Source organism: Nerophis lumbriciformis, linkage group LG06, assembly GCF_033978685.3.
Source record: "Nerophis lumbriciformis linkage group LG06, RoL_Nlum_v2.1, whole genome shotgun sequence".
In the NCBI taxonomy this organism is placed as follows: Eukaryota; Metazoa; Chordata; class Actinopteri; order Syngnathiformes; family Syngnathidae; genus Nerophis; species Nerophis lumbriciformis.
In genome coordinates, this window is record NC_084553.2 from 24,570,348 (window position 1) to 24,584,143 (window position 13,796).

At 39.8% G+C, this 13,796-nt stretch overlaps 1 protein-coding gene across 2 annotated transcripts in view; it reads left to right on the forward strand.

Annotated features, from left to right (window-relative positions):
• The window catches only part of tub (TUB bipartite transcription factor), a 209,302-nt gene that overhangs the window by 102,089 nt on the left and 93,417 nt on the right, over window positions 1-13,796 (forward strand). Inside the window, exon 1 of one of the 2 annotated variants that reach the window (XM_061963949.1) lies at window positions 6,031-6,397. The exons of the other annotated variant lie outside the window; for it this stretch is intronic. Within the exon in view, the coding sequence (XP_061819933.1) occupies window positions 6,360-6,397 (38 nt within the window). The 5' untranslated portion in view covers window positions 6,031-6,359. Of the gene's footprint in view, window positions 1-6,030; window positions 6,398-13,796 lie in introns of those variants that run through there. 2 annotated transcript variants of the gene reach the window in all.

A 13,796-nucleotide genomic window follows, 5' to 3' on the forward strand; every position in this document is an offset into this window, starting at 1 on the left:
TAATATTTTTGCAGAACATTTTCAGCTAAAACCAAAACATACTGAAACTGGAGCGTATGAAAACCGAGGTGCCACTGTGTTGGCTGTTATTGTTAATAAAATGTCTTCTTTTTGTTTAAATATTAGTTTCTAATTGGCTGGAAAAATATGTTTTGATTGTTAAGTACAATGTAGAATGAACTACCCACTTTATCTAAAACTGTAATAAACCTATATTATTGCTGCACAAAATGCATCCCGAGACTGGCGAGTAAAGGAGACTGCAGTTTACACTTACTGGTCTCAATATTAGATACACCTGAGTATCCAGGAATCCAGGAGAACATTAACGATGTTTATTTCAAGCCTTCATGTTTTGCTCTTCGCTAAGAATCATAAACACTAGTTAGAGTGTAGTGGTGTGTCTAATAAAGTGGCCAGTGAGTACATGTGCTGTAGTAGTGACGCACAGTATGTTGATTAATGGCCAGGCTGCAAAACACTGTGATGTCATGGTGAAGTTTATCTTAAAATCCTTGTGGTCTTGTGTGCCCAATCTGCTCAACTTTTTCCTTGGTGTTCACAAGGTTAGAAATATCTTACTGACCTCTCTGAGCTTGAGCTTAAAACATCACATTCCAGTCTCTTCTCGAGTCCAAGTGAATTTTTTTTTGTGCAAAATCTAAAAATACTAAAACAAAGTACTTTTTTAAAAGCTGGAGTGTTTAAAAAAATATTATATATAATATTTTTGTTTGCCTCATTACTGGTTGATTTTACAAATTGGATTAATAGCTCAGTATTTTTTTTTAATCTAATATGGCTGCCCCATGAAGCTCTGCGATGTGATGTTTTTGACATGCCGTCCATTCGAGCGTTCCATCAATGTTTCACAGTGTTGTCAGGAATACAGCGGCAGTTTGCTTTTCATCAGAATCAGAATTAGAATCAGATGTATTTAAGTACAGTATGTTCAACACACAAGGAATTTCACTTGGTAGACTATGCTCTCTCAGTATTGTTTGTTGTCTAGATGAGTTAATCTCAGACAATTAAAATGCCATCCAAACAAGCTGGAATAAATAGATAATTAAAACAAAAACTTATCCATAAACTGACCGATTAGACTGCATGTCCGTGCAGCAGATATACATAAGTAAAAGGCGATCAAGATTAATTTACATCCAGAAATATTTTGGGTCCAAGGGTTGAACATTTACAGTCGTGGTTAAAAGTGTACATACAGTACACTAATCATCATTTATTTTTAGCCTTCATGCAGACCTGGGCAATTATTTTGACTCGGGGGCAACATTGAGAGAAAAAAAAAAGTGTCTCTGGGCCGGTGTGTATGTGTTTAAAAATGAAAAAAGAATAAAATAAAAATAAAAACTGATTAAAAAAAAATAAAAATAAAAATAAAAAAAATAAATATATATATATATATATATATATATATATATATATATATATATATATATATATATATATATATATATATATATATATATACATATATATATATATATATACATATATATATATATATATATACATATATATATAGAGAGAGAGAGAGAGAGAGAGAGAGAGAGAGAGAGAGAGAGAGAGAGAGAGAGAGAGAGAGAGAGAGAGAGAGAGAGAGAGAGAGAGAGAGAGAGAGAGAGAGAGAGAGAGAGAGAGAGAGAGAGAGAGAGAGAGAGAGTCGTGGTCAAAAGTTTACATACACTTGTGAAGGACATAATGTCATGCCTGTCTTGAGTTTCCAATAATTGTGTACTACTCTTATTTTTTTGTGATAGAGTGATTGAAGCACATACTTGTTGGTCACAAAAAACATTCATGAAGTTTGGTTCTTTTATGAATTTATTTTGGGTCTACTGAAAATGTGACCAAATCTGCTGGGTCAAAAGTATACATACAGCAATGTTAATATTTGGTAACATGTCCCTTGGCAAGTTTCACTGCAATAAGGCGCTTTTGGTAGCCATCCACAAGCTTCTGGTTGAATTTATGACCACTCCTCTTGGTTTTCTGACATGGACTTGTTTCTTCAGCATTGTCCACACGTTTAAGTCAGGACTTTAGGAAGGCCATTCTAAAACCTTAATTCTAGTCTGATTTAGCCATTCCTTTTTGACGTGTGTCTGGGGTCATTGTCCTGTTGGAACACTCAACTGCGCCCAAGACCCAACCTCCGGGCTGATTATTTTAGGTTGTCCTGAAGAATTTGGAGCCTAAGCAGAGAAGCCCTGGCTTGCCTCTCCTCAGCTACTTTATCTAGCTCCTCCCGGGAATCCACAGGTATTCCCTGACCAGCTAGGAGACGTAGTCTCGCCAATGTGTCCTGGGTCTTCCCCGTGGCCACCTACCGGTTGTACGTGCCCTGAACACCTCCCTCGGGTGGCGCCTCGGTAGCATCCTGACCAGATGGCTCCTCTTGATTTGGAGGAGCAGCGACTTTGCCCTGCCACCCTATAGAAGAAGCTTATTTCGGCCGCTTGTACCCGTGATCTTGTCCTTTCGGTCACAACCTAAAGCTTGTGACCATCGGTGAGGATAGGAATGGAGATTGACCGGTAAATTGAGAGCTTTGTCTCCCATCTTAGCTCCCTCTTTACCACAACGGACCGGTGCAGAGTCCGCATCACTGCCGCCGATGCACCAATCCCCCTGTCGATCTCATGATCCCCTCTTCCCTCACTCGTGAATAAGATCCCAAAGTAATTGAACTTTCATTATTACACATTTTAAAATGAATCATATTTAATAGTGATTAGTCCAGATTAATCCAGAGCAACCCTTTGATTCATTTGATAAAACATTGTAATGATTGAGAGTTGGGTCGAAGATAATACCAAGATTCTTTACAGAGTCGCTTTGTGTAATTGTTTGCTTGTCAAATGTTAAGGTGATATTATTAAATAGGTGTCGGTGTCTAGCAGGACCAATAATCAGCATTTCCGTTTTCGTAGCGTTAAGTTGCAAAAAGTTGTTGGACATCCATTGTTTAATTTCATTTAGACACGCCTCCAGGTGACTACAATCTGGCGTGTTGGTCAGCTTTAGGGGCATGTAGAGTTGGGTGTCATCAGCATAACAGTGAAAGCTAACACCGTATTTGCGTATGATGTCACCTAGCGGCAGCATGTAAATACTAAAGAGTGCAGGGCCAAGAAGATAAATGTTCCTGTCAATTACGGTAAAACAGTAAAAACTCATAGATACTACCATATTATTTGGACTATAAGTCGCTACCTTTTTCCTACGCATTATACCTTGCGGCTTATAAAATGTTGTGGCTAATCCAAGGATTTTTCTTTGCTAACACCCATAATGTTTTGTATTCAACAATGAGTTTTTTAAATGCGGACAGAGACACTGAAGAGGTGTGTTATTGTTTGTGCTATAGCACCATCTTTTGGGTGAGTTAGCTCACTGCAGGTGCTGCAGATTGAAAATGGACTTCCTCTTTTGTGCCTTGAACCGGTAGTATATTTAGTTTTGTCTACTATTCGTCTGTAGCGTTTCGGCTCGAAAGGATTCTCAATTCATCACTCCAAGCAACGTTTTGTAAGTTTTACAATATAACTTAAACAAGTAATACTTACCACACTGTCCCATGTGTGATGTCTGTAGGAGTGTTTTAATGCATAATCGTACGTGCTATCATAATGTAATTAAGCTAGCGCCGTTAGCAAAAATGTTACCTCATAATGGCATTCTTTTTATATTGTTTCAGTTTCGTAGATTAACCAAAATCACAGTTATTGCGTCTGTTTAGCTGATTGGAGAGTTAGCTTCCACAGCTAGTGGGTCCATTACGAGGAGTTCTGTTTTGTCTGATCAGTCGTTTTACTGCCGTGTCACAGGCACGGTTTGGATACAATTAAGGTGTGTAAAGAACATACTTGCCAACCTTGAGACCTCCGAATTCGGGAGATAGGGGGGGGGGGGGGGGGTGTTGGGGGGGCGTGGTTGCGGGGGCGAGGTTGACGTGAAGGCAGCATTCCCCTTCCTCTTCGAGCTTTTCTGGATGAAATCAAATTATTTTTTCCAATCATTTTGGAACTTGCAGGCATATTTCTTATTCTTACTCGTCGTCGCCATGTCTCTTCTTCGTTCTTCTGCTTCGTCTCCTTCTTGTTGTGTGGGCAGTTGTGCACTGAGCTCCAAAAGCCGTAGATGTTATTTTAGCGTCCCGGAAGAGTTAGTGCTGCAAGGCATTCTGGGTATTTGTTCTGTTGTGTTTATGTTGTGTTACAGTGCGGGTGATCTCCCGAAATGTGTTTGTCATTCTTGTTTGGTGTGGCTTCACAGTGTGGCGCATATTTGCAACAGTGTTAAAGTTGTTTATACGGTCACCCTCAGTGTGACCTGTATGGCTGTTGATCAAGTATGCCTTGCATTATCATTAAACCTGTCAAAAGATCATACAACAGGTCAGCATTTCCTGACATCTTCGAGTAAAGACCATTGTTAAACCCGTCCAACGCTATATTATGTGACTGGGCCGGTAAGCTGTTCATATGGAGGAAAAGCAGACACCTGGACAGCATGTGGCTGTTAAGGGGAGAATGTTTCAGGTGAGAGAGGACGATAAAGGCAGTGTCTTTAAGGCACGCCCCCAATATTGTTGTCCGGGTGGAAATCGGGAGAAATTCGGGAGAATGGTTGCCCCGGGATATTTTCGGGAGGGCCACTGAAATTCGGGAGTCTCCTGGGAAAATCGGGAGGGTTGGCAAGTATGGTAAAGAAACAGTTCCAAAATCTTTCATTCAGATATATATCTGTGTCTTATAGTCTGATGTGGCTAATATATGTAAACATATTGTTTTCTTCTCAAATTTGGAAAGTATAGTAAACACGCCCTTTACCGACGCTGAACATTGCATTGGAACACCATTGGAGTCTGATTGCTGTCTGCTTTTAGAGATGTTTTCAACAATTAATGTGAATCTGTACCTGGTAGTAACAACGGACTTAAGTCTGTTCTTATAAGAATACCAAATTTGGTACCCATCCCTATAAATGAGTATAAGGATCAATAGGTTTTTCTTAAAAGACAAAATTTGACTTTGTCATCCAGTTTGTTTTTCCAACTAATACATCAAAATCACCATTAGTTTTTTCACTTTTAGCTAATGCTTATCATACTAATCAACTGATTAAATATCCTTGCTATGATTTTTATAATCTTTAACAAATGTAGTTGAAGTATGTCCTTACTTGTTTGCGACAAGGTACTGACCTTGGGAAATGAGCTGTATGCTCAGCATTACTGAACGTTTTACTGCACTGAATCTCCTTAATATAGTCAAACTTAGTCCCACAACTTTGCTTTGCTAAACAAATTATACTGTGTAAGCCTGTCTCATGGGAAGTAGTAGACAGCAAAATCATTTCATCTTCATCCATCAGCTGCAGTTTTTTTTTTTTAACTCAACGGCCAAATTATTGCAGCAATGATTTCAGCTCATTACACCTTTTGAGCGCAGGGAGCCCTCGGACGTCCAAGTGAGATATGTGCTTGTTGATGAGGCCGCTTTGAATCGACTCCTTGTGGAGCAGTTGTGCTTCCAAGGAAGCTGCTGGGTTTAACTGTCTATAGATGGACTCTGCAGTTGGCTGGGGAACACAGTGAGTGATGTGTGACAGTGAGGGCCGTCAGACAGAGGCCGGAAGAGCGCTTCAGAGCCACGGCCACGATCACAGGGCGCCTTTGTCTGGCAGCGCTGTGTTGAATTAAAGCCTGCTAACACGAGTCACCGCAGTCATATGCTAATGTCGCTTACTCCGGGAGAATGAATAAACGATGGTAAAAAAAAATGCATGTGAGCCCCTGATTTGCATTCCTAGTACAGAAAGATAATAATATAATAATAATAATATGAAAAGAGGCTTGAAAGAAGCGTATCTCTGTATGCTTTTTTCCCCCCCTCAAAGCCTGAGACTTGGATGCTGCTGTTGGTGATGCTGCACGAGAGAGCTGTAGGAAGAAGGGAGGGGGGGGGGATTTAAAGGGCAAGAAACAGAGGGAGATTTAGATCCAGCGAAGAGAGCCAGCACCGAGCAGAGGCAGTGGATGTGAGCACAGGAGAGGCATTGACTGCAAAGCACACACATACACAGAAGAAGAAGAAGAAAACGGCTAATTTCACGTGCACGGTGCAGGAGACCTGGATTGATAGGCATTTTGACGCTCTGCAGCTTGAAGACGTGGGAGAAAAAGACTGGGGGATTCAAGGAGCTGCGCGGAGTGATGATCGGGCTATGTGTGCACTGGCTGTTTGATTGCTGTCCTCAGACCACTTAGTCACTTTGCTGTGGTGCTGTTGCAGGCCTCCAGCCTTGCAGTCACAGTGACTGACTGACACAGAATGAGCTCCAAGCACACCTCCGATTGGATTCCCTACAGGTACTGTACCCCCTACTCTGGGAACACTCACAGGCATCGTGCTTCATCGTTTGGCAAGTGTGCAGTATTTGTGCTCACTTGTGTGGAGTTTCACAGAGCAATCTAAATGCAAATAGTGCTGAAATGGGTTTAATGATTGTTTCCATCACATACAATTGTTACAATTACTAATACAATAAATTTTCATACAGCTCTTGTATTGAGTCATGTTAAACTTTGCACAGTGATAGTTGTGGCGTGTAGTGTATATGCCACAAAAGTATACCCAAAGATAAATAAACTTCAATGTAGGTCACACTCCTGAACAATTATATGGTTATTTTTTAATAATGATCTGTATTTTCACTGTATTTGGTCTTAAACATTATCTTGGAAATGTATGCACTTTTAGCTTTGTAATGCGCATGTTTAATTGATTTATACATGACTAATTTACAAACGTTGAAGACCCACATACTGTAGATCTGCATTTCTTATATAAAAGTTTTTTTTTGGAATACAGCAATTATTAAAAATGATACAGAATGATTAAGTTTGCTTTGAAGTCAGTGTGTTCATCAAATTGACAGCAATTGTTAACAGAAAAAGAACCAATCAAATCAATGCAAGTAGGTGATTCATGCTATATGATCATGTGGTCGTGCAGTGCACCAATATTATAGACCACTAAAGTAGGTGATTAGGGTCGCCATGGCAATGACAGAGAAGCTATTATGCCATTTACCAGCCATGAAACCATGACAATGATTTGAAACACGTCCTTTTTCATACTTCGTATTGTTGCTTTAAATGGAACAGGTCACAATCTGAAAAGGTGTTGAAAGGAATGGCGCTCGATAGTGGAGAGCAATCAATTGTTCCACAAGATGTTGGCCATTTTCAGCATCTAAAATTAAACTGTGAGGTGGGGCAGAGCGGTCGGTGGTTTATAATCTCTCAATTTATTTGACCAATTATTGACTATGCGGACATTGTTTATTTTAATACCTATGATATACACCTTAAACCTCTTAATATTTGGGTAGATTTATTTTAAGTTGTCCATACAGAACTCATCACTGTCATTTATACACCCAGCTCAACTGGCTCCATCCTGACAAGCGACGGCTGTACCACTTTTATTTATTTTCAAGTGTATTTATTTTAATCTACCAGCATATTTGAAATATTTTCTTGTGCCCTTTACATCATCCTACCCTCTAAGACACTCTCAATATCCTACATTTACTGTCCCTACTGGGCGTAAAGAGCTGGCCCGGAGGTCCTTTTCTTTTAGAGCCCCCCTTTGACTGGAATCATCTGTCTGTCTCTCTTGGTCCTTTCAAAATGTCGCTTTTGTTTATCTTAAAACTGAACTGTATGTACTTTGTCCTTGGTTGGAATTTAATGTATTAATATTATATTTATTTTACTGCATTATATGTTATTCTATTGTAAATATTGTAAATTCTGGGAGAGTTGTGTGAGCTGAGAGGTATCTGAGTCAAATTGTCTTTAATGATTGTCTGTAATTGTTGTGTAACTTGTCCTGTGTTGTACTGTATTGTGTTCATTTTAAATGTCTTTGGTCCCCCTTGAAAACGAGATGCTGCATCTCAAGGGGTTTTCCATTAATAAATTCAAATTTACCAGCCATGAAACCATGACAATGATTTGGAACACGTCCTTTTTCACACTTCATATTGTTGCTTTAAATGGAACAGGTCACAATCTGGAAAGACGTTGAAAAGAATGACGCTCGACAGTGGAGAGCAATCAATTGTTACACAAGATGTTGGCCATTTTCAGCATCTAAAATTAAACTGTGAGGTGGGGCAAAGAGGTCGGTGGTTTCACAATAAATACTTTGTCTCATCTTGTATGAAATATACATGGGCTGCTGGGAGAGCCTCATCCCTCATCTCATAGATATGCATCATGCGTATGTGTGGAATTTGAGAGAAAACGCATGAGAATATTTACTACAAACAAACTCATACGCCTCTGTGGTCGACAACTTCAGTGACAATTTTTTCCCATTTTCACTCTACCAAGGGAACTTGCAGTAAGTAGGACAGCAGACTCATCAGAGGGATTTGAAACAGACATTAAGATTTAGTCTTTCAGGGTTTGAAGGCAAGGATTTCTAATCTAAGAAAGATTGGAAGACACCCAGTTGCTCTGTCTGTTTTTCTTTCTTTTCTATTGATATTTCATATACAATACAGAGCAGGGCAGCACGGTGGAAGAGGCGTTAGTGCCTCACAATACGAAGGTCCTGGGTTCGTTCCTGCGCTCGGGATCTTTCTGTGCGGAGTTTGCATGTTCTCCCCGTGACTGCGTGGGTTTCCTCTGGGTACTTCGGCTTCCTCCCACCTGGGGATAGGTTGATTGGCAACACTAAATTGGCGCTAGTGTGTGAATGTGAGTGTGAATGTTGTCTGTCTATCTGTGTTGGCCCTGTGATGAGGTGGTGACTTGTCCAGGGTGTACCCCGCCTTCTGCTCGAATGCAGCTGAGATAGGCTCCAGCACCCCCCGTGATCCCGAATGGGACAAGCGGTAGAAAATGGATGGATGGATGGATGGATGGATGGATACAATACAGAGCAGTGGTTCTGTCTCATAAGCTTTAAAAGTAGCGTCTGACTTCATGTTCCTGGGGCACGGTGTCATCTGCCCCTAATTTGTCACTTACACATCCTACTAGACATCTGGCATTTGACAATTAATTCTACATATGTGGCATTTATGCTAGAAAGAAGTGGCATGACATTGACAGAATTGCTCATAATCTTTTGAACATTTATTTTCAGACAGTGCGTCTTCTAGATACTGTATTAGTGCTTTGTATGTATTTTTACATTTTTAAATTAATTACATACAATGAGTTTTTTTGGTCAAATTGATTAATGCAACCAGAAAAAAATCTTTACTTTATACTCTCTTACTGCAATTAATCGTTTAATGAGCGCAACTAATAACAATTGAGAAAATCCGGCCCACACGGAGTGCCCTGGACTTTAAATACGCAGACATAGTTTTTCCGCATGGCCTCTGCAAAGATCGCACATGAGAGCGGTGGTGTGTGGCGAAACAGTGGATATTTTTCCTATATTTCAAAAGTACACTTTCAAGGTTGATGTTATGCATTTAGTAGAAAAAGAATAAAGGTTATGGCAAACAGAAAATGAGTTTATTTCAACTCCATTACCTATAATACGCAACGGAGCTATGTGTGTTTTTTCCGGTTACTTGATTAATCGAACAAACTCGATAGCTGCAGCCCTACATATAACAAATTAAGTAATAATTTGTCCTGCATTGGAAGTAGGGTTGGGCGATATGGCCTTTTATAAATATCTCGATATTTTTAGGCTATGTCACGATACACGATATATATCTCGATATTTTGCCTTAGCCTTGAATGAACACTTGATGCATGTAATCACAGCAGTATGATGATTCTATGTGTCTACATTAAAACATTCTTGTTCATACTGCATTAATATATGCTCATTTTAAACTTTCATGCAGAGAGGGAAATCACAACTAAGTCAATTTACCAAAACTGTATTTATTAAACAGTTATTAAGCAGTGGCACAAACATTCATGTCATTTCCAAAGCAGAAAGTGCAAGATTGTCAGAGACATTTTAAAACAAGCTATTAGTGCACTTTTGTGCATGATGTCACTAAGATGACATATCAAAACAACACTAAATTAAAGTGCACTTTTTGTACAGAATGCCACTACAATAGTTTAAAACAAATAAAGTGCACTTTTGTGCATGATGTCACGCAAGATATTTCAATAACTGTCAAATAAAAATGAGCTGCATAATAGGAAATCAAATAGTGTATGTCATTCGCTATGTGGTAGGATCCTGCGTACGTTATCTCCTTCTGTTGTCGACTATTTTTTTCATACGGTGTTGATCTGGAAATGGTTGCTTGGGCATTTTGTTGGTGTGGCACCAGCCGGAGATGTTGACATGCGGAGTTTCAAGCACTCTTCATTCTCTAGCGGGCGACTTTTCAAATGATGCTACAAATTAGCAGTATTGCTACTTTTTTTAGCAACGCTTTTGCCGCATACTTGACATATTACGGTTGTCTGTTCGACATATTCCCGCTTGAAGCCAAACCACCGCCAGACGATGGACCCCGTGCTGTTTTTCTTGGGAATTAATTATTCCTTCATTTGTTACCAGATTCGCACCTTCTTTCTCTCGTATTACCACTCGCACCACTCCGTTAGCACCACAGCTAATGTTACCCATTGTCGCTACCTCTCTGCTCCGCGAGGGCGTATGACGTTGCACGCGCGACAGTATGTGACGTATGTAAGAAGGTGCGCTTGTTTTATGTCTCTGTGAGGAGACAAGAAAGAGTGAGAAAAGCCTGCAGTGTAATGCCCGCAGCTAAAAGCAACTGCGTGAGAACGTATACTCGAATATCACGATATAGTTATTTTCTATATCGCACAGAGACAAACCCGCGATATATCGAGTATATTCAATATATCGCCCAGCCCTAATTGGAAGGTGTAAAAGGAATACTGTACACAGATCTTTCTTCAAGTTCAAATTCATTAACAAGTAAATTGCACGACAGCAACAGTCAAGTCAAGTCAAGTCAACTTTATTTATATAGCACGTTTTCAACAACTTTTAAATTGAACCAAAGTGCTTTACAGGTTAAAAAAGCATAAAGCAAAAAAACAAAACAAAACAAAAAAAACAAACAAAGAACATAAACAAGATAGTGCAAAAGCAATACGGTAAAAGGGGTCGAATAAAAAGTAAAAATTTGCAGAATAAAAATAATAATAATAAAAGTGCGACAAATTGAAAAATAAAACTAAAGCGAAGGGGGGGGGGGGGGGGACTAGAAATGGTGGCCTAGTGGGCGGACTCAGCTCAGGTCAAAGGCCAGAGAGAAGAGATAGGTCTTAAGAAGGGTTTTGAAGACCCCCAGGCTCTAGGCTGACCTAATGTGGAGGGGAAGGCTGTTCCAGAGCTTAGGGGCGGCAACGGAAAAGGCTCTGTCCCCTCTGGTCTTTAGCCTGGATCTGGGGACCGACAACAGCAGTTGGTCAGCTGACCTTAGGGATCTAGACGAGGTATGATGATGCAGAAGCTCGGTTAGGTATTGTGGGGCAGAACCATTTAGGGATTTAAAAACAATTAAAAGTAATTTAAAATCAATACGGTGACGGACAGGCAGCCAGTGGAGTGAGGCCAGGACTGGGGTGATGTGCTCGCCTTTTTTGGTGCTGGTGAGGAGACGGGCAGCCGTGTTTTGCACAAACTGCAAACGGCGGAGTGATGCCTGATCAATGTCAGCGTACAGTGAGTTGTTGTTGTCTAGCCAGTGTGTGATGAAGGCGTGGATAGCAGTCTCTAGGTCGACAGAACCAATGTTGTAATAGCAGTACGGAGCAACCATAGCCTCGCCTGTATTAATGAGTTCATTGTGCATGAGTGTGCATGACTTACACACCAGCAACTGAGTCGTCAGGCCCGCCAAGATTTCCTAGGTTTTGTTTGGATAGTTGATTGCTAGAGAATGTTTTCAGGCTTATTTTTTATTTCCAGTAACATTGAAACAACTTGTGATTTTATGTATTTGCTATCAATGTTTTACATTTTCCTTGTAGACAGAAACAAAAATATAGGACGACAATTGTGTCATTTGATTAATAAATAGTTAATTGTTACATGTTATTGTTCCTGCTTGGTGGCACTGACCGGTGCAGCCAACATTTTAAAGTGCATACAGAGGTAGATAAAGCCGCTCGATGGGAACCACACATGATATTCAAATTCAGCTATTGCCATCTTGCGGAGTCAATAAAAACTACAGCAAGGGGTCGTTTCAAGCTTCACGCCATGACAGTTACTTAAGACGTTGTGTGCTTATTGATTTGTCCTTCACTGTTGCCTGCAAGATCACACGAGAGCTTTTCACACTCTTTAGTTTGGATTGTTGTTAAGAACAATTGACAACGGTCAAGAAGAAAAGCAGTGAACACTTCAACTACTCAAAGGAGGCTACCGAATGGAAAATATACCAGGGCTGTTCAACTTGCGGCCAGAGGGCCAAATTCGGCCCAGGACTGACACCATTCCTGCCCCGAGTTAAGTTCAGAACTTCGGAGACAAACATTTTTACAGCAAAGTTGTATAGAGGAACTTGGACCACTATAAACACATATGCAGATCCTTGCATTGACATTTTAACCTTGTTGCAAACATAGAACACTGGCGTACAAACTTGTGATTTACATAACTGAGGTGTTCCCCTTTAAGTCCTAGCAATTTTGGCAATTTTTTTTTCCGTAACGTGATTTATGTAACTAAGGTGTTGTTGTGGTTTGTTTACGTCAGATTTAGTCAGTAGTCATTTGTTTAACTTCTTTAGTTATACTAGTAGTGTTCCTCCAGGTTCCATTTTAGGTCCTCTTTTTTTCTTAATTTGGGATCTTCAACTTGTGGCCTGCGAGTTGTATTATTTTCTCAACACTTATTAATATACTTCTTTATTTGCTGGTAGTAGGTGATTACTTTATATCTATACTTTTGTTAAAATTTAATAAAAAAATGATTATTTTGTTTCAATACTTGGCATTAGTTTTGGACGATACTACACATTTTAGTAGTTACAGGGGAAGTATTGTCCATGCCAATGCTGATACTTAACATTTTTAATTAAATGACAAACATTTTGATCACAATTATAATCATACAAAAACACAGGATGGCAGTGTAACAATATCAATTATATATGGAAAAGTTTTCCTCCTATTGCCTCTGATATAAATCCTTTGGTTTTTGCCCTGAAAGCTTTCCTGTGTCTAGGAACTTATTTCCTGAGTTTGTAAACAACAAAAACCACAAAATATTTTTTATAACAAAAAAATATATTGATCTAACCTCTGTAGTATCGACCATATACTGTACCGATGTACATTCAAGAGCTCTACTTTTGGTTAACGGTTAGCTTACCCTCTTACAGTGTGTAGTGTAGCATGTTTAGCTCTTCCTCGTCCTACAGTGATAGAGATACTTGTACGAAACATACCGTAATTTTCTGACTATAAGTCGCAGTTTTTTTCATAGTTTGGCCGGGCTCCAGTGCGACTTATATATGTTTTTTTCCTTTTTTATTATGCATTTTCGGCAGGTGCGACTTATACTCCGGTGTGACTTATACTCCGAAAAATATGGTAGTACTTTTTCCGCCATAGAGGCGAGGATTGCAGAGTTTATGTCCGAAATAAAGTTTGATTTGGATGCCTCAGAGCACTACAATGCACTGAGGGCGCGTCCGTTTGTTTGTCGCCGCCAAATTTGCGGGACACAGCTAGATTGTGCACTATCGCGATGGAACCATAGAAATGTGGGCCAAATTTTGCA